This window comes from Mycteria americana, unplaced genomic scaffold, assembly GCF_035582795.1.
Source record: "Mycteria americana isolate JAX WOST 10 ecotype Jacksonville Zoo and Gardens unplaced genomic scaffold, USCA_MyAme_1.0 Scaffold_46, whole genome shotgun sequence".
In the NCBI taxonomy this organism is placed as follows: domain Eukaryota; kingdom Metazoa; phylum Chordata; class Aves; order Ciconiiformes; family Ciconiidae; genus Mycteria; species Mycteria americana.
The window spans coordinates 488,543-508,223 of record NW_027445633.1 but is presented as its reverse complement, the minus strand read 5'-3'; the positions used below and the strand labels follow the sequence as shown (position 1 = coordinate 508,223).

Here is a 19,681-nt window from a genome sequence, read left to right as displayed (position 1 = left end):
GGAGGAGCAGGACCTCTGCCCGCTGGTTGCCATGGAGTCAGCCCTGCTCTGCAGCAGTGGGTTCCTGGGAATGGTGTGGGCAGTCCTGGTGGTTGAATTTGTCAGATAAAACTGCTCCCAATGCAAAAGGGCTTGTCAGTATCTGCACTCCCATTGCTAAGAAACCACAATCGCAAAAGTGTTTGAGAGAGAGAGGGTTTTTCACAGCTCTCTCCCATCTCAGCTGGAGGTTTTCTGGGATTTCAGAAACCCTCATCATTTCTGCTGCACTCAGGGAGAGCAAAGGGAGCCCTGCGAGGCCAGAGGATTGCCTGTGGCTTAGTGCAGAGTGAGGGGAGCTGCTCTGTCCCTCTGTCTTGTTCCCAGCTGCCCTCTGCTTGTCCCTTTCTGAGACAGAGGGTAATCACACTCACACGTTAACCTGAAAAGATACCAGGCACTGCTGAGAGCAGAGAAATCCACTGCCGAGCACTAAGTGTCTCACCCTTTCTCAAGGTCTCAGCACGCCACTTGTAGCCAAGGACACACACGGTTCATTTCACCAACCCAGCAGCATTTCCTTGGTCATAGCATCTCTCTGCTTCTCTATGGGGCATTCAGGTAACACCAAGATGCTATAGGACAGATTTGCATCCTGGAGGGCAGCTCAGTGCTTGGAAGGACACCCCAAGGAGATACCCAAGGGTCCTAATGATGGTATCTCAGTAAGGGACAGTCAGCTCATTTGCAAGGGAATGACACAGACCGCATTGCCCGCAGCCCCACAGGTTAGAGGACAGCTTGGACACTTCATTCCCATGGACTCACCTGCATGGCAGGAATCACAAGAGCAGTGGCAGTGCCTGACTCGGCTGCTGCAGCTCCCATCCCCAGAGAGCCTGACAGCAAGAACAAGAAAACAATCACAATAACACAGACAGGTGGAGAAACAAGGAGAAATGCAGTGATGGTCTAGGTGAGAGAGGCACAAGGAGAGGCAGCCGGGCACTCAGGACAGCGTTACCCTCACCCAGCTGTGCACAACACTTCCCAGACACTCACATTACTGGGCAGTTGCTCTCAGCCCTGTGCTCTGCAGAGGGACATGGACACGTGGCTGGAGAGCTGCAGCACGGCTCTGCTGGAGCTCTGGCTGCAGAGGAGGTGGTTCACGCCTTGGACCCCACAGCCCTGAGGGCAGAGGCTTTGCTGGCTGGGACAGGAGGCGAGGGGGCTTGCTCAGGGGAAGGGGTCTGCATTGGAGGGGATCACAGGGAGATTTCTGAATTCTCCCTCCCACAACATTTCTGGTTTTCGTTTCCTCTCATTCCCTGATCATATCTCTGCTGCCTGGAGATTTTCCTCCTGGGAGGTGTTTCCCTGTCCCATGTCTTTCCCTGTCAGTGCTCACAGATCCCATCCCAACCTCTGTGCACTCCCCCTGGCCCTACAGAAACCTGCCTGTTTGCAGGGCACTGGCTGCATGCATGGTCCTGTTTGCAGGTGGGAAAGGGCAGGGAAGAAACACCCTGATGGGTGCAACACAGGTGAAGCTGGTGCTGTCCACAGGCAGAGGAGTGGCTGAAGGCACTCTAGGAGGTTTCTGGCAGACCTACTGATCACTCAGAGTTACAGCTCAGGAGTCTCAGTGACTTCTTCAAACTTGAGAGATCCCTTTTTCCAACTGCCCGTGCCCCTCAAATAGGAAACTAAAAACACAAAGTCACCAATGCTCCTTGTCTTTTAGGAAATCCCTGCCTTCACCTTCCCCTTGAAAAGTCCCCTCAGAAATGCCCTGGGGGTGATCTGGAGCTGTGAGCAGCCCTGACCAACGCAGCACCCTCTTGACAGCAGAAGGACCCTCTCCTGCCAGCAGTTGCTTCTTCCACCCACAGCTTCTCCCCGCACTGCTGCTGGCAGCTCCCCAGGTAAGCTGAGAGCTGACCCTGGCAGGAGACAAAGGTCCTGCCCCAGCACACAGCCCCTGGGGTGCAGGGGCCCTGCTCTGAAGGACAGGGCACCCCTGGGTGCACCCCCAGCTTCACACTCTGCAGCCATCCCCGGGTGAAGGCAGCCGACATGCCCCGTCCCTCTGATGGTGCAGCAGGGAAGCCCTGCTCCAAAGCCAGTCATTTTCTCTGCACTGGGGAAACTGTGAGAGCCCTCCTGGCAGATCCCGTAGGCTGTGGGATGTGCCAGCTTTAGGAGATCTTTCCAGGAGCTGCAGCTGCATTGCCCTGCAGGCAGAGACTTACCATGTAGAGGGCTGTGAAGGTTATTCTGCAAGTGAGCTCTCCTCTGTCCTCCCACTCCCATCTGTCTTTAACCTCTCTCTGACTTCCCTCACCCCCCTCGCTGCCTGCAGGCAGTGCCCTCAGCCCTGCTGCCCTTTGCAGAGGAGCTGCTCCTGGGCAGAGCTGTCTCTCGGCAGCGCTGCCCGCTTGCCAGGAGCTCCCTCCATGCCAGGAGCCCAGCCCAGCTCAGCAGCAGAGGACCAGCCCAAGGCAGCACTTTCTCTGCCCCCTCTGGGCTCCCTCCAGGTGTCCCTGGGGCTGCAGGGGAACCTGCTGAGAAACAGGCTGAAGGCAGCACTCATGTTCCCTCCCTCAGCTGGGGAGAGACACTTCTTTCCAGCAGAGTCATTTCTCCTCTCAGAGACAAAGTTTCTTCGAAATATCACCTTTTTTGGTCTCATTGTTAGAAAGGGCTCTCAGACAGTGGCAGGCAGGGATCTCCCTTACCCCTGCTGAGGGAAGGGATTCAGCTGAGTCCATGGAGCATCTCATCCTGCATTTCTATTCCTCATATTTGAAGGAGACTCAGCTCCCTCCCATGCCTGCCACAAACCCACAGGAGGTGGGATTCCTCTGGCCTCTGTCCAGGAGTGCACAACATAGGCACCTGCATGGGAGCTCCTTCTCTCAGCTCCCTTGCTAATTAATGCAGATGGAGGGCAGCAGTGAGGTGTTCAGATGCAAATACCTGGTGACATTGGCGTTGCCAGTGGTGGCCCAAGATACCTGCAGGCAACTGCAAGCTCTAATGGAGAAGTTCATAAAGCCAGGGCAACATCTCAGGGATCATACAGGAGCCTGGTAGGAAATTCCTTTGGCCAAGTGAAATGACAGCTGCTGCCCAAATACAGGCCAAAAGAACCTTTTCCCACTCAGTATGTTCATGGCAGTTTATAGAAGTATTCATATGAACGACTGCAGTCATGTCCCATAGGGAGAGCAGGACACAGCACTGTGCCTTGTTGAACCTCATACAATTGACCTCAGCCCATCGACCCAGCCTGTCCAGGTCCCTCTGCAGAGCCTTCCTGCCCTCAGGCAGATCAACGCTCCCGCACAACTTGGTGTTCTCTGCAAACTTACTGAGGGTGCACTCAATGCCCTCATCCAGATGTTGATAAAGTTATTAAAGAGAACTGGCCCCAGTAGTGAGCCTTGGGAACACCACGTGTGACCAGCCGCCAACTGGATTTAACTCCAGTCACCACAACTCTTTGGGCCCGGCCATCCTGCCAGGTTGTTTTCCCAGAGAAGCTCATGCTTCTCCAAGGCATGAGCAGCCAGTTTCTGCAGGAGAATGCTGTGGGAAACATTGTCAAAGGCAGACAACATGCACAGCCTTTCCCTCATCCACTAAGCGTGTCACCTTTTCGTAGAAGGAGATCAAGTTAATTGTGTACGTGTCTATTTGTACTTTACAATTAAAAATAAATTGTATCCCCTCCCAGGTAGAAGCAAGTTTTGTGTTCTCCTCCTCCTGCAGCGGCACCATAAAGAACATATCTTTTACATCTCCTACCACCATCTGGGGGTGAGTGGCAGCTTGGAAGGTGGCAGTTAATGTAGCCACGTGTGGGACGGCAGCTGTAGGAGGAGGGGTGTTTGCATTTGACTTTCTGTAGTCTATAGTTAGGCACCATCTCCCATCTGCTTTTTAACTGGTCACACTGGGGAATTATATGGGGAGAGTGTTTGGGAGATAAGGTGTCTTTTTTCTGGGTCAGCTGTGACCTCCACAATACCCATCCCAGCAGCGGCAGAGAGAGGAGAGTGAGGGACATGGGTTATTGTTGAGTCAGGCAGCGTGGGGGCAGCTCACAGCAGTGAACTCTGCCAGTTCACTGACACCCATGGGGAGCTGCTCATTTTCACTCCGCTAACCAAGGACACTCCCGGCAGCCACAAGACCAAACACCACTGTCCAGTCCTTTCCAAACTCGTCCTTGTCATACCTCAAAGCCCAAACCATTTTCCTTCCCTGAAACTACTGCTAACTGGTGCCTTGATATCCTTTGCTCCCCTGGCAATCACCAGTTTACTTTAGCTATGGGGAATGTTTCACTTTGGCCTGTAAATCCTATTACTTAACCCTTTCTTGGCCGGGGTTAATGTTAGTTCTTTGGGAATCCAAACTTGAAATTATTAACATTTTATGTCCCATGTATATTGAAAATGTTACTAGTAATCTTTGACAGCCCATTGGGACATAGATAAGAGAGCCGTCTGTGTTATCCCATTGATGAGCTTCCATCAGGGGGTTCATGAGATCGGGGCAAGTGTCTGGGGTTCTGGGGAGTTCGTCTTACTTGCCGGAGTACGTACTTACGTACTCTGCTGTCTGCATCAGCTTGGGATTGTCCTGCTGGTGTCGGTTCATCCCTCCCCATTTCTTGACGATGATTTACAGTGCTGTGCACTAAGTCTGCCCAGGTTGGGATGGGTCAAAGCTGGGCTTGGCTGCCCTGACCCTCCTGAGCGTGATGTTGTATGTTTTGTCTTATTTCATCCCTCTTTGCAATGAGGTACGATTGTCAGGCAGCAGGGGCTCCCCTTAGCAGGGGTCTCATGGCTTGGGGCGTCTACACGGGCAGAGAGAGGGTAATTACCATGTGCACCCCTGTCGTTCACAGCCTGCAGGCAGGCTGCTTTTGTAACGGCAGTAGAAAGCTCGCTTCATGATCGTATTGGCATAGCAGTGGCTGCCCTCTATCCCAAGGCTCTGTGCCCCTGCCCAATAAGCTACTCAGCGTGTAATGGAGTGTGGCTCAGCGTTAGGGGCTGCTCCCTCGTTCAAGAACACTCCTGGTCCCCCAAAGCCATCCGCTTTGCCTTGCTCTAACATCATATGCTCTCCTCCGGTTAAGGAGGCACACCACAGGTATTCAGTCTCGCTCTTGCCAGGCTTCTGCCCATATTTTTCATGCAGATTGGCCAGTTGAAGGGGGTCCCATGGAATGGTCCTTGTGCTATTTCTCTGGTTGCCCCCTTGAGGTCCAGCAGATACCTCAGTTTTAATAACAGGGGCTACCTTAAATTCTGATTCATCTCATTCACTCTCATCCCTAAGTTCTTGGTTGGGGTTCTCCCAAATATCTCCATCCCAATCTTCTCGGGAGACACAATTAGCTTACGAATTTTTAGAGGATCTGGTGGGTTGGGGGGCCTGAATTATCATGAGTTCCAGTTTATCCCCTACCTTCCTGCGTTTTTCTTTCTCCTCCCCCGGTTGTTTCTACAATTGATCTATCTGCAGAGATAACAGCATTTCTGGTCGCTTTCTTTGTTCACCCTCACCTTGTAACACTCCCATTTCCTGATCTTTACATTCCTTATACTGATACGCAGCTCCCAAACACGTTATCAACTTTTCGCATATTATTCCCTTCTCTTTACCATCTTTCCTTTTCCCTACTGCAAGGTCTAATTGTTTCTCCATCCTATTCCAGTTTTCCCGCTTTTCATGCACCCAATCATCCACATATTTTGGTGAAGGGTTAAATTTGTCCTCCATAATTATTCAAGGACTGAGTCCGCCACACTGCAGACTACACCAATTTTTGTCGCAGGTGAATTATTAAGAGAAGTCATTGCTGTGGGGTTTACTAAAAGATTTCATTAATGATTAAACGATGATCAAATGACAATTAATTTATGATTGAATGAAAATTAAATGATAATCAAATGGTGATTAAGCAATAGTTGAATGGTAGTTAAACAGTAATTAAACAGTGATTTGACAATGATTTGACAATGATTGAAATTATAATTTCGATGATAATTTACATGATGATTAGATGACGATTTAGACAATGAGTTAGACATTACTCAAACACTCTGCTACTTACTATGATACTAATATTTAATCAATAGCTGGATACATAAATAAATTTTGGTAGTATACAATATACGTTTAGGCCTAATGTAAAATATCACCTGCCTCGTTATAGATATCAGGTACCAGGTAAGGGGTCTCTCAGCCTTGAGGAGTACCCTTGAGAAGTGTCCCTGCTCAAAGGGCAGATCATCGCCATGCAACCTCTTGCCGTACAGGAGACCTCAATGGCCTCGGGGAGGCTACAAATATTTATAGCACACAGGGATGGACTCGTAGTCAAACCCTCCTTTGGCGTCTGTGCAGGAGGGCAGCTGTAGCAGTTTTAGTTCTGTCCACTCCCAGCTCGGGCTGGTACTCTTGGCTCCTGATAAGACGTGGCCGAGACTCCTTAGTGGCTGAGAAGATATGGCCTAGCACAGCTCTCACAGTTTGCACAGCAGGACTGATTTCAGTCAGGGCCACTTGTCGGTGACGCTTGAACCAAAGTACTGTTCACTAATTCAGAGTGGGTGCATCCGTCACGGTGTCCTGAACCACTCTCCACTCTCATGTCCCTTTGCCTGCTGGCTCCTCACAGCCTCTCCTGGCATTGCAGAGTCCTCAGTAGCCCATGGGCTCCTCAGGTTCACCTTTTCCTCTGGAAGAACCTACCTTATGACATTACACATTTTATGAGGAGCCATTCACTGCCCACCCAGACTCATACGCTGTCCCTGGGGTTACCCTGACGCCTCCTGGCAGTTCCTGATTTCTCTCCAGGCCAGCATCTGCCATCATCCCCACCAGAGGTGTGACAGTGCCAGGCAGATAAGTCAAAGACCAGTTGCTGTCTTCTCGGACATGTGCAACCAAGAAGGGAGCTCTCCATCCAACCCTCAGTCCCTAATATATCACACTGGGACTCTTAGCTTGTCCCCCTGAATCTGTCGGAAACCCCAGAAGAGCAAGAGGCCTTTTTTGGGAGCAGCTCCTTGGGTGTATTCCTGACACCAGCTTTGGAAGAGGCACCCGGTCGTCTGGCCCTCTCCTGAGGAGCCCCTTTGGTGACGGTGGTGCTGGCAGGGAAGCCAGCTCTGACACAGTGGCTCACATGGCCTGCTCCTCCTGCAGCCACAGGCATGCCACTGTGGAGGCAACAGGACTGTCACAAGTTACATGAGACCTTAGGGCTTACACAAATGCAAGGGCACAGCAGGACAGGGGGGAAGGGAGGAGACACCAGCACGGAAAAGACCCGGTCCTGCTGTTGTCCATGTCCACACAAGATATAAGTGATGGGAACGGGGGCAAAAAAATTTCTACTGGTTTCTTTATTGTGTTTATCACAGGGAGCCTGTCTCCATATATATAAGAGGTCCTTGAGTAAAAAAACAAAACAAAAGCAGGAGGGCAAATATAGTCTTACTTAAAGAGGAATTGTATCATCAACGAACGAGCAAGAGAAAAAACAAACCAAACCACCAATTTTTCACATTTCCTGAGATACCCTGGGGCTGCTATGAAGATAATGGGCATCTTATTGATGCTGAAATTGAAGTAGGATGTATTGAAATAGTTTCCTCAGGGCATCCTTGAGGTCCTGGTTCCTCATGCTGTAGATGAGGGGGTTCACTGCTGGAGGAACCAACGAGTATAGAACTGCCATCACCAGATCCAGGGATGGGGAGGAGATGGAGGGGGGCCTCAGATAGGCAAACTCAGAAAACAAGGAGACCACGGCCAGGTGAGGGAGGCACGTGGAAAAGGCTTTGTGCCGTCCCTGCTCAGAGGGGATCCTCAGCACGGCCCTGAAGATCTGCACATAGGAGAGCACAATGAAAACAAAACATCCCAAAACAAGAAAAGCACTAACCACAAGAAGTCCAACTTCCCTGAGGTACGTGTGTGAGCAAGAGAGCTTGAGGATCTGGGGCACTTCACAGAAGAACTGGTCCAGGGCATTGCCTTGGCAGAGGGGTAGTGCAAATGTATTGGCCGTGTGCAGAACAGCATAGAGAAACCCACTGCCCCAGGCAGCTGCTGCCATGTGGACACAAGCTCTGCTGCCCAGGAGAGTCCCGTAGAGCAGGGGGTTACAGATGGCAACGTGGCGGTCATAGGCCATGATGGTGAGAAGACAATACTCTGCTGACAAGAAAAGATGAAAGAAAAAAACCTGAGTAGCACACCCCAAGTAGGAGATGGCCCTGGTGTCCCACAGGGAATTGGCCATGGATTTGGGAACAGTGGTGGAGATGGAGCCCAGGTCAAGAACAGAGAGGTTGAGGAGGAAGAAGTACATGGGGGTGTGGAGGCGGTGGTCGCAGGCTACAGCAGCAATGATGAGGCCGTTGCCCAGGAGGGCAGCCAGGTAGATGCCCAGGAAGAGCCAGAAGTGCAAGAGCTGCAGCTCCTTCCGTGTGTCCATGAACGCCAGGAGGAGGAACTGGGTGATGGAGCTGCTGTTGGACATCTGCTTACTCTGTGCAAAGGGCCTGGTGAGGGAGGAAAGGGCAGTGACAAGTGAGGAGAGACTTCTCTGAGTAAAACCTATTCCATGTCTCAGAGAAACAGCCCTCGTGGCCTCTCTCTTTCCAGGAAGGCCTTCGTGCAGCTCCCTGGCTTGAGCTCTGGTCTGTGCTGGGTTGGGGTGTAGTGGGGAGCAGGGGACTCTTCTGTGGAGGAATCAGTCCTGCTGTGCAGCCACAGCTAAACAGGAACCAGGAGTGATCTCAGGGTCAATTTACTCATGGTTTCAAAGAGCTTTTCAGCATTGTCCTTCCCAATTCACCCAACTGCAGAAGTGAGGTGCAGGGCTTTTGTTTTGTTTATTTTGCTCCTGTTGCCCCTCTCACATCTGGGGAGTGTTTTCTGAAGGCAGAAATCCTTGGCATTTCTGCTACACCACAAGTGCTACACTGAGAGTCCTGAGAGGCAGAAGGACAGACCCTTAGTGCAGATGGAGGAGAGCTGGTCTGTCCATCAGTCTTGCTCCCAGCTGTCCTTGGCTCACACCTCTTTGGTCTGGATGGTGATCACACTCAGATGTTCCCCTGAAAGGAAATTGGATTCTGCTGGGAACAGCTGAATCCAGCCTGAAAGGGCAGATGATCTCCACCCTCCCCTCCCCAGGGAAGAGCTGTGGTCTTCTGGATGCCCTAAAAATGGGGTGTCCTTAACGGACAGTCAGCCTTATCCCCATGCCATGGACTGCTTTGCCCAGTGCCCCACAGAGCCGCCTTGCACCCACGGAAACATGAGCATGGCAGGACCTGCAGGATCAGCTGCTGAGCTGCAGCTGGAACCCCCTTTCCCAGAGAGCCTGAAAACAAGAGCAGCAGCACCAGGGAGGGGTGGGGAAACCACAGAAATGCCCCAGTGCTTGTGCCAAGGGAAGCAGGACCAGGACGGAAAGACAGGCACTCGGGAGAGTCTCCTCTGCTGCAGAGGAGGCAACTCCTGCCCTGGAAGCCCTGACCTTGAGGGCAGAGGCTCTGCTGGGTGGGAGAAGAGCCCAGGGGGCCTTGACTGGGGAAAAGGCATGCTCACTGAAGGGCTGGCAGGGAGGTGCCCAGATCCCCCTCAGCCTTTGCCGTCAGCACTTTCCTCTCAGTCCCTGCCCTTGTCTCTGCTGCCTGGAGCTGTCCCTGCCAGGAGCCGTTTCTCTGTCCCCATGTCTCCTCCCTGCCAGTGCTCACAGAGCCCATCCCACGCACTGGGTGCTTCAGCTCTGCGTTGCAGACTCCTCCTGGCAGCAGGGCACTGGCCAGGGCCATCTGTGTGTTGGCAAGTCCTAAGGAGCACCTCAGATGAATCCTGAAGACACCATAGAGGTGACATTGGTGCTTTCTGTAGGCAAAGCAATGGGTGAAGGGACTTTATCAGGTTCCTGGGAACCTATTGATAACTCACTGTAACGCTGTAGGAGTCTCGGTCATTCGTCCAAAACTGAAAGAACCATCACCATTCGCCACCACCACCACCAGCACAGCAGGAAACTGGAAACACCTTTACACAAGGTAGCCCCTGCCTTGATACGCTTCTTGAAAAGTCCCCTGGGAAATGTCCTGGGGGTGGTGTGGAGCTGTGAGCAGCCCTGACCCATGCAGCACCCTTGGGACAGCAGAAGGACCCTGCCCTGACGGGGGTGGCTCCTTCCACCCACAGCCTCTCCCTGCAGAGCCATGGGGAGCTCCCTGGGCAGGCTGAGTGCTGACCCTGGCAGGCAGCAGACTCCCTGCCGTGGCACACAGCACCCAGGGGCACAGGGACCCTGCTCGCAAGGACAGCCCTGGGCACCCCTGCCTGCACACCCGGCTTCACACCCCTGCGGTTGTTCCTGGGAGAAGGCAGCGGTCATGCCCCGTCCCTCTGACGGTGCGGCACGGAAGCCCTGCTCTGAAGCACGTCCTCCTCAACACCGAAGGAGCCTCGAGAGCCTTCCTGGCAGATCTTCTTAGACATGGGCTATGCCTGCTTTAGGAGACTGCTCCAGGAAGCGTCTGCATTGCACTGCACCCAGAGACACATCATGCCCTGTCCCTCTGACGGTGCAGCAAGGAAGCCCTGCTCCACAAGACGTCCTTATCCCCTGCACTAGAGAAACTGTGAGAATTGTACTTACAGATCCCATGGGCTGTGGGATGTGCCAGCTTTAGGAGATCCCTCCAGCAACTGCAGCTGCATTGCCCTGTCAAGGGCTGTGAAGATTTCTCCAAGAGTGAGCTCTCAGCATCCTCCAAGCCCAGGCTGCCTTTAACCTCTCTCTGCCTCACTGCTCTCCCCTCGCTGCCTGCAGGCAGTGCCCTCAGCCCTGCTGCCCTTTGCAGAGGAGCTGCTCCTGGGCAGAGCTGTCTCTCTGCAGCGCTGCCCGCTTGCCAGGAGCTCCCTCCATGCCAGGAGCCCAGCCCAGCTCAGCAGCAGAGGACCAGCCCAAGGCAGCACTTTCTCTGCCCCCTCTGGGCTCCCTCCAGGTGTCCCTGGGGCTCCAAGGGCTGACGTCTCCTCAAGGGCAGCAGGGTCTCTCCTGGGGAGCGTAGGCAGACGCTAACTGAAGCAATCACTGACTGTCCCTCTCTGAACACTGCAGAGACAGAGTTTAGAAGTGGGATTTGCCCTAACACGCCGTGGGGGTCTACAAAGAGTTTCAATATTTGTCTCCCTCGACCCCTATCCCTGTCCCCTTGCCAGGCAGGACACCGTGGCAGTGACAGGCAGGGATCATTTCCCCACCGTGCAGGGCAGGGGTTCAGCTGAGTCCATCAGGTATTTCCTCTCTGGTGAGTAGCCCAGAGACTGCAGTGGGGTTCAGCTCTTCCCCATGGACCCCACAGGAGCTGAAATTCCTCTTGCTCCAGCTCAGCGTGCACAAAATAGGTGCCTGCAGAGCAGCCCCTGCCCTGAGCTCCCTCGGTGATCCATGGGGATGGAGGGTGGCAGTCAGCTGCTCACACACCAACACCTGGTGGCATCTGAGGTGCCAGGGGTGGTCCAGGACTTGTGGCTGTGTCTGCAAGCGCTGATGGAGCATCCATGGGACACCCCCACCTGCCTGAGCATGAGCTGGGGGGCTGGGAGGGAGGGTCCCTGGGTCACCTCAGGTTACACCCAATGGTTAGGGCTTCTGAACATCTCTTAGACTCACATGTCCATGGCAGCTGCTGGCCTTCCAGCTGGCCAAAAGGAGGAGTGCAGCAGAAGGAGGGTCAGGGCTCTCTCTGGGCTCCCTCCACTGCACTCACTAGAGCTCAGCTTACTACAAAACTCAGGCACGGGCACATCCCTGCATTGCAGGCACCGATATCATTGCAAGGCTCTTTCTAAGGGCATAAGAAAGGCCTCTAGTGCCATGCCAGGTGCCTGGGGTGCCCAGCGCAACTGCATGTGGCTGGCAAATATGGCACAGGACCTCCAGGAAAGCCATGTCCCACTGGAGTGGGGGCTGGGCAGACACACCAGGGCCTCCCAAAGGGGTCCGGTGCCTTTTTGCCAGCACAGGAATGCCAACACTCTGGCAAGGAGGCAAGGTCCATCTCGTCTACACCCAGGGCTGCTGCAAGATTGGGAGGCACATCACACCAGGGTCTCCACTCATGTCCCTATACTCTCAACCCCTGGCAGTTCTCTTCTCCCCTGTCCTCTACCCACCTCTACCCGTGATCATATGAAGAAAACCCCACACCACTGATGTCCACAGTCTGGCTGGATTGCAGCCTTACCTCACCCAGGGACTTTCTCAGGGGTCCCTTGTGTTCCTGGAGATTGGCACAAGGTGCTGCAGAGTCCCCTCAGGCAGCAAACTGCTCTCTTGCAAGGCTGGCATGGCCCAGGCTTGTTATCCTCTGGCCTTGGAGACTGCAGGGATTGTTGTCTTCACGAGCATCTCATTTCATCCTTACGTTGCCACCTGCCATCCTTCCCAGCATGTCTTTGCTCTGAAGCAAAGCCTTTGCATACGTGGGGTGCTGGGTGCTTGGTTCCAGTTTTCTCCATGAGAAGTCTTTGCTGAGCTGCTGCAACCCAAATGTGCACCAATGCCCTCAGCCTGGGACACAGCCAGGAGGGTCGGGAGCCCCTTAGTCCATGACAGAGCTTCTGAGGGAACCACTGTGCTGACGTGGTGGGACAGGTAGCACAGCTTTGGGGACTGTGATGTACAGGCTCTTTAGGAGACACTGGAGGTGGCTGAGGAGATGTCATATGGAAACGTCTCATGATCCTCCTAAGCACCTTCCTTGCTCATAGGCCAGCTGGGAAGTGGGAGGTGGAAAGAGGCTCAGCAGCAGCGATCCCTGTCTGGCTGGGTCTGCTTCTCACCCTTCCCCGCATGGCTACTGCAGGGTCACCCCATGGCCCCAGGGCACCACAGCCCCCTCGCTCTGCAGAGCAGCACCGCCAGCTCAGGGCTCCATGGGGTGTATGTGTGAGAGACTGACAGAGTTAATGTCTCAAACATTGTGGAGAGATGAGGTGCGATTTGCATGGCGACGGCAAGTCGGCTAGCATGGGATGGGGAGATCTTTTCGGAGGAGAGACTAAAAGAGGTATTGTCTTGTAAGACACTGAAGGAGGTACTGTCTCAAACATTGTATCGAGATAAGGTGCAGCAAGTCGGCTAGCACGGGATGAGAAGAGTGCGTTGGAGGATGTGCAGTTACCATCTATGGCCAGAGGTCACACAGAGTTTTATCTAAGGAATGGGCCTACAATCACCCGAAACTTGGAATGAAACTCCTCTCGCAAACCACCCCCCTCCCCCCAGCGCCTGCAACCCTTTGAGGACCAGAGCAACATAAATCCTGCAGGGGTGTGACCTGAGGCAGGGATTAGAGTATAAAGAGACTCCTTCCCCAGGGAACGGCGCGCGCGCCCATCACCCGAGGATTGCCACGTCTGTCATCATCATCGCGGGATCCAAGGGTGGTGATATCTTTCCTTTTCTTTATCCTCCTCTCTTCTCTTTTCCTTTTCTCACTTCTCTTTTCCTCTACTCTTCCATTATACACATATCTGGGCATATGAGTTTTGGATGAATTGTGACGGGTTGCCCGGAAAATAGCTCCATTGCCAAATTGCCTCTGTTCGTTCGCTGAGCTTGCTAGTTGGTTAAGTTTGTAGTTTGCTAGTTAATAAAGTTGTTAGTCTAACTGTTCCTCTGAGTCATTGTCGCGACTCTACCGGCCTGCGGCTCTGCCAAGCAGAGATCGGCCTTTGTCGGTACAAATCCCTTGGTAATCAAAAAGATTCACCCATCTCGCAACCCACCGAGTGGGACGAGACATGCTCTATCCCAGAAAGTGACCACAAAACGTTTGGGTAAAGCCCTGAGCAATCCGGTATGACCCTGCTTGGAGCAGGAGGTTGGTCGAGATACATCCCAAGGTCCCTTCCAGCCTGAATGATGCTGTAGGAAACGAAGAGACTCTCTGTGACCTCCGTTTTTAGAGGATTTCAGGTTTCAGATCCACAAAGTCACAGCCAGCTTGACCCTGGGGTTGGTGATACCCCACCCTTTGGTGGGAGGGCACCATTACAGAAATTACCAGATCCAGGTGAGCATCACCTATGTGGGCACACATGGCAGCTGTGCTAAGAAGCTGGCCCCAGGAACCTCTAGGACTCTTTGCACCCTGCAGTTTCCCCTTCCCATGAGGTCAGGGCAATTAAAGTCCCCAAGGGTGGTGTGGGGTCATTGAACTGGCCTTCCTCAAATTGCTTCAATAAGACTTTGTCCTCTTCCTCACCTGACTCCAGGTAAGGATTTCCTACCAGCATGTCTCCCTGCCTGGTCTCTCCTGTGACCCTCCCCCACAAGAGCTCACCCAATCTGCTGCCCATCCCATAGAGGACCTCCATACACCCAGGCAGCTCCCTCACACTGAGGGCCTCCCCCTCCTGATCTTCCCCACCTGTCTTTTCTGAGGAGCCTCTATCCATCCATTGCAGCACCTCAAGGTTTCTGACCTGTCCCACCACACCTCAGCAGGTATTATATCAATGTCACAGCTCTGTGACAGCACACGGGGCTCCAGCTGCTCCTGCCTGTGCTCCAGGCTGAGGCCATTGGTGCACATTTGGGCTGCAGCACCTCAGCTTGGTGCCACCAGGACCAGCCTCAGCCTTATCACAGATCTGGTGCCCAAGATCCTGTGCAAGCAAAGCCTTTCCTTGAGAGCAGAGGCATGCTGGAGTGGATGGCAGATGGCAATGTAAGGATGAAATGATGTGCCCATGAAGAGCGCACACCCTGTGCTCCCCAGTGCCAGAGAGAACCATGTTTGGACCGTGCGGTCCTGGCAGGAGAGGACTTTGCTGTCTGCAGTGTCTCTGCAGCCTGGAGGGCCTGTGGTAGAGGTGAAGCTGATCTCCAGGAAGGACAAGTTGCTGCTGAAAACGTCCTTTGCTATGGACATCCTGTTGTCCGGGCACACTGTGAAAATCATTCACCTGTTCTGGATTGCATCATCAAGGGAGTGGATAAAGGATGGGGGTAAGAAGAATCAGCAGCATTTGGAAGCGTTGGCACACGAGCGGAGACCCTGCTGTGACGTGCCTCGTATTGATGCACTGCCTGCGGCTGCTGGACAGACATGGGACAGACCTTGTCTCACTGCAGTGGTGGCATTCAGTCTCTTGCTCACACGCACCAAATGTACCTGAGATGCCCTGGGGTGTCTGTTATGGACCAGCCCTGAATGGGGATAGCTGTGCTGTAGGTCCTGCACTGCCCAGCCAGCTGCACCCTCCAGTTGTGCTGGGCAACGTTGGCATCTGAGGGAGCCCTACAGGCCTGCATTTGGCCATTAGGTTGAGCAGCTGCCCGGCAACAGGGTAGGCAATGTAGGGATGTCCATGGTAAACCTTCGGTTCCACTTAGTGGAGATGCAGGAAATACAACTGATGGAGAAGAGACAGGCAGACTGAGCTCCCCCTGTGGCACATGACTTCATTTCATCGGGTGAATACCTCTATCGGCTGCCCTAAACATCCTCAGCAGGTACAGGTTTGGTTGTCCTAAGTGTGATCATCTTCTATCATTTCAGTTGGCCAAAGGGATTCCCCACCAGCCTCCAAGACAAGGTGCCCAGATGCTGCCCTGTCTCTCAGAATTGCTCCACTAGAGCTTGCAGTCTCCTGCACATGTCCTGAACCACCTCTGGCACCTCAAATGCCACCAGGTGTTTGCATTGGAGAAGCTCACTCCTGGCCTCTGTCTCCACTATTGACATGGCAGCTTAGATAAGGAGCTCACAGGGATTTTGTGCAGCTGAGCTGAGGCAAGAGGAATCCCACCTCCTGTGGGTCTGTGGGGTGTACTGGAGAAGCCCAATCCCCCTCGGGCCTCCAGGAATACTGAGGAGAGCTGAGATGCCTACCTGGACTTGGCTCAATCCCTGCCCTGCACAGGTGGAAAGGATGCCCTGCCTGTCACTGCCTACGTGCCCTGCCTGACAATGGGACAGGAACAGGGGTTTCCAGAGGGGAACATTGACACCTCCTGCAGATCCGCACTCCCTGGTAGAGCAATTCCCGCTGCAGGACTCAGCCCGTCTAGTGTTTAGAGAGGGACAGGCAGTGATGACTTCAGTCTGCTTCCAGCTGTGCTCCCCAGGAGTGACCCTGCTGCCTTTCAGGAGCTGTCAGCCCTGGAGACCCCGGGACACCTCGAGGGAGCCGGGAGTGGAGGGGAGGGGGGAGCAGAGAAAGTGCTGCCTTGGGTGGTCCTCTGCTCCTGAGCTGGGCTGGGCTCCTGGGATGGAGGGAGCTCCTGGCAAGCGGGCAGCGCTGCAGAGAGACAGCTCTGCCCAGGAGCAGCTCCTCTGCAAAGGGCAGCAGGGCTGAGGGCACTGCCTGCAGGTGCAGAGGGGAGAGCAGTGAGGCAGAGAGAGGTTAAAGGCAGCCTGGGCTGGGAGGGAGCTGACAGCTCACCGGGGGAGAAATCTTCACAGCCCTCGACACGGTAAGTCTGTGGCTGCAGGGCAATGCAGCTGCAGTTCCTGGAGAGATCTCCTAAAGCTGGCACATCCCACAGCCTCTGGGATCTTTCAGGAGAGCTCTCACAATTTCTCTGCTGTGGAGGAGGAGGACATTGTCATGTGGATTCCCTGCCCTCAGACGAAGAAGACACGATGGCTGCCTTCTTCCAGGAAGGACCGCAGGGGTGTGATGCTGGGTGTGCAGGCAGGGGTGCCCAGGGCTGTCCTTCAGAGCAGGGTCCCTGCACCCCAGGGTGCTGCGTGCTGGGGCAGGGATTCAGCCGCCTGCCAGGGTCAGCACTCAGCCTGCCCGGGGAGCTGCCCACAGCGCTGTGGGGAGAAGCTGTGGCTGGAAGGAGGGACCCCCGGCAGGGCAGGGTCCTTCTGCTGCGTGGGTCAGGGCTGCTCACAGCTCCAGATCATGCCCAGAGCATTTCTGAGGGGACTTTTCATGAGTACGGTCATGGCAGGGGTTTCCTGCTTGAGTCTGTGCTTTCCTGAATCTGTGCTTCCACTTTGCTCTGGCTCACCTGGGTTGGATGGAAACACAGCCGTGCAGCTTAGAGAAGGGGAGGAGGCTTCTACACTGTCACCCTGAGGTGTACTAGGAGCCTCAGCAAGTGCCTTCATCCCCTGCCAGCCTACAGGTAGCACCAGCAGCACCTTTCCAGGTTCCTCAGGGTTTGTATGACCTCTTCTGTAGCCCCTGCACACACAGCGTGGCTGCAGGGCAGAGCCGGGCACACAGGGGCTGGGCTGGGCTCTGTGAGCACTGGCAGGGAAGAGACATGGGGCCAGAGAAACAGCTCCCAGCTGGGACAGCTGCAGGCAGCAGAGATGGGCAGGAAGGGAGGGAACTGCTTATGGAAAGCCTGTGGCAGGGGAGATATGGGCACCTCCCGGCCAGCCCTGCACTGCAGATGCCTTCCCCGAGCAACCCCCTTCATCTCTCCTCTCCCACCCAGCACAGCCCTCAGCCCTCACGGCCATGGGGTCTAGGCTGGGAGGCACCTCTGTGTCCAGCAGACCAGCAGAAGAGGCGAAGGGGATGTCAGACTCTCTGGGGATGGGAGTTTCAGCTGCAGAGTCCCACACTGATCTTGTGGGTCCCTTCATGCCGGTGTGTCCATGGGAACAGATGTCCCAGCTTCCCTCTCACCTGTGGGGCTGTGGGCAAAGCAGCCTGTGGGGCTGGGGAAAGAGTCCATTTTCTCTTTCTGAGATGCCAGCACTAGGAGGACAATTGGCTATCTCCCTGGGGTGTCCCTCCAAGCTGTGAGCTGCCCTCCAGGATGCAGACCTGTGCAGAGCACCTCTGTTTTATCTGAAAGCCCCATGGAGAAGTGCAGAGATACTACAACCGAGGAAATGCTGCTGGGTTGGTGAAGTGAGCCCTGTGTGTCCTTGGCTAGAAGTGGGGTGCTGAGACCTTGAGAAAGGATGAGACATTGCGTGGTCTGTGCTAGGTCCCTCTGCTCTCAGCAGTGTCTGGTTGTTTTTCAGGGTAAGGTAAGAGTGTGATCGCCCTCCATCTCATGAAGGTGCAAGCCCAGGGCAGCTCGGAACAAGACGGAGAGACAGACCAGCTCCCCTCACTCTGCGCTAATCCAGACGTAATCCTTCTGCCTTGCAGAACTCGCTCGGTTCTCCCTGAGTGCAGCAGAAATGCTGGGGCTTTCTGACATCCAACACCACTCCCCAGGTGAGATGGAGGGAGCTTGACAAGAACCCAAAACCTCTCAAAGTGCCTTCTGCCATCCTGGTTCCTTAGCACTGGCAGTGCAGGTGCTGACAGGCCCTTCTGCATTAGGAGCAGTTTCATCTGACAAAGCTGAACACCAGCTCTGGCCCCTGCCCACACTGTTCCCATGAACTCCCTGCTGCAGAGCAGGGCTGACCCCTCAGCAGCCAGTGGGCACAGGCCCTTGTCCTCAGCACACGCTCACCAGCACCACCAGAGCTCCAAGCACAAAGCTGAAGGAATGTCTCCCAGACAGGGAATTGGGGGAACCGGGGTGGGGGGGTGGGGGGGTGGGGGGGGGTGGGGCGTATCAGGGTGAGGGTCTAGGAGAAAGGCTTTGATTTACCTCAGAGAAGTCTCCCCTAACTCTTCATTGACTCTTCCTCTAAGGACAGAAACCCATGCCCAGAGTCAGCAACCATCCAATATCAGCTCCATCACCCAGTTCCTCCTCCTGGCATTTGCAGACACGCGGGAGCTGCAGCTCTTGCACTTCTGGCTCTTCCTGGGCATCTACCTGGCTGTCCTCCTGGGCAACGGCCTCATCATCACCGCTGTAGCCTGCGACCACCGCCTCCACAACCCCCTGTACTTCTTCCTCCTCAACCTCTCCCTCATTGACCTGGGCTCCATCTCTACCACTTTCCCCAAGTCCATGGCCAATTCCCTGTGGGACACCAGGGCCATCTCCTACTCGGGATGTGCTGCCCAGCTCTTTCTGTTTACCTTCTTGATAGTAGCAGAGTGTTGTCTTCTCACTGTCATGGCCTATGACTGTTACATCGCCATCTGCAAACCCCTGCACTACGGGACCCTCCTGGGCAGCAGAGCTTGTGTCCACATGGCAGCAGCTACCTGGGGCAGTGCTTTTCTCAATTCTCTCATTCACACAGTCAATACATTTTCCATACCCCTCTGCCAAGGCAATGCCCTGGACCAGTTCTTCTGTGAAATCCCCCAGATCCTCAAGCTCTCCTGCTCACACTCCTACCTCAGGGAAGTTGGGCTTCTTGTCACCAGTTTTATCCTTGCTCTTGGCTGTTTTATTTTCATTGTGCTGTCCTATGTGCAGATCTTCAGGGCTGTGCTGAGGATCCCCTCTGAGCAGGGACGGCACAAAGCCTTTTCCATGTGCCTCCCTCACCTGGCTGTGGTCTCCCTATATGTCAGCACTGGCATGTTTGCCTACCTGAAGCCCCCCTCCATCTCCCCCCCATCCCTGGATCTGGTGGTGGCTGTTCTGTACCCGGTGGTTCCTCCAGCAGTGAACCCCCTCATCTACAGCTTGAGGAACCAGGAGCTCAAATATGCACTGAAGAAGCTGATTCATCCTGTAGTTTTCAGAAGCAATAAGCTGCTCATGTCCCTGCACAAGTGA

At 54.3% G+C, this 19,681-nt stretch overlaps 1 protein-coding gene across 1 annotated transcript; it reads left to right on the top strand.

Annotated features, from left to right (window-relative positions):
* The first annotated feature begins 31 nt into the window (after positions 1 to 31).
* Positions 32 to 19,681, top strand: LOC142403870 (olfactory receptor 14A16-like). The gene is made up of 3 exons (XM_075490169.1): positions 32 to 56; positions 18,196 to 18,264; positions 18,699 to 19,681. Exons 1-3 carry the CDS (start codon positions 32 to 34, stop codon positions 19,679 to 19,681), a joined length of 1,077 nt encoding a protein of 358 aa, XP_075346284.1.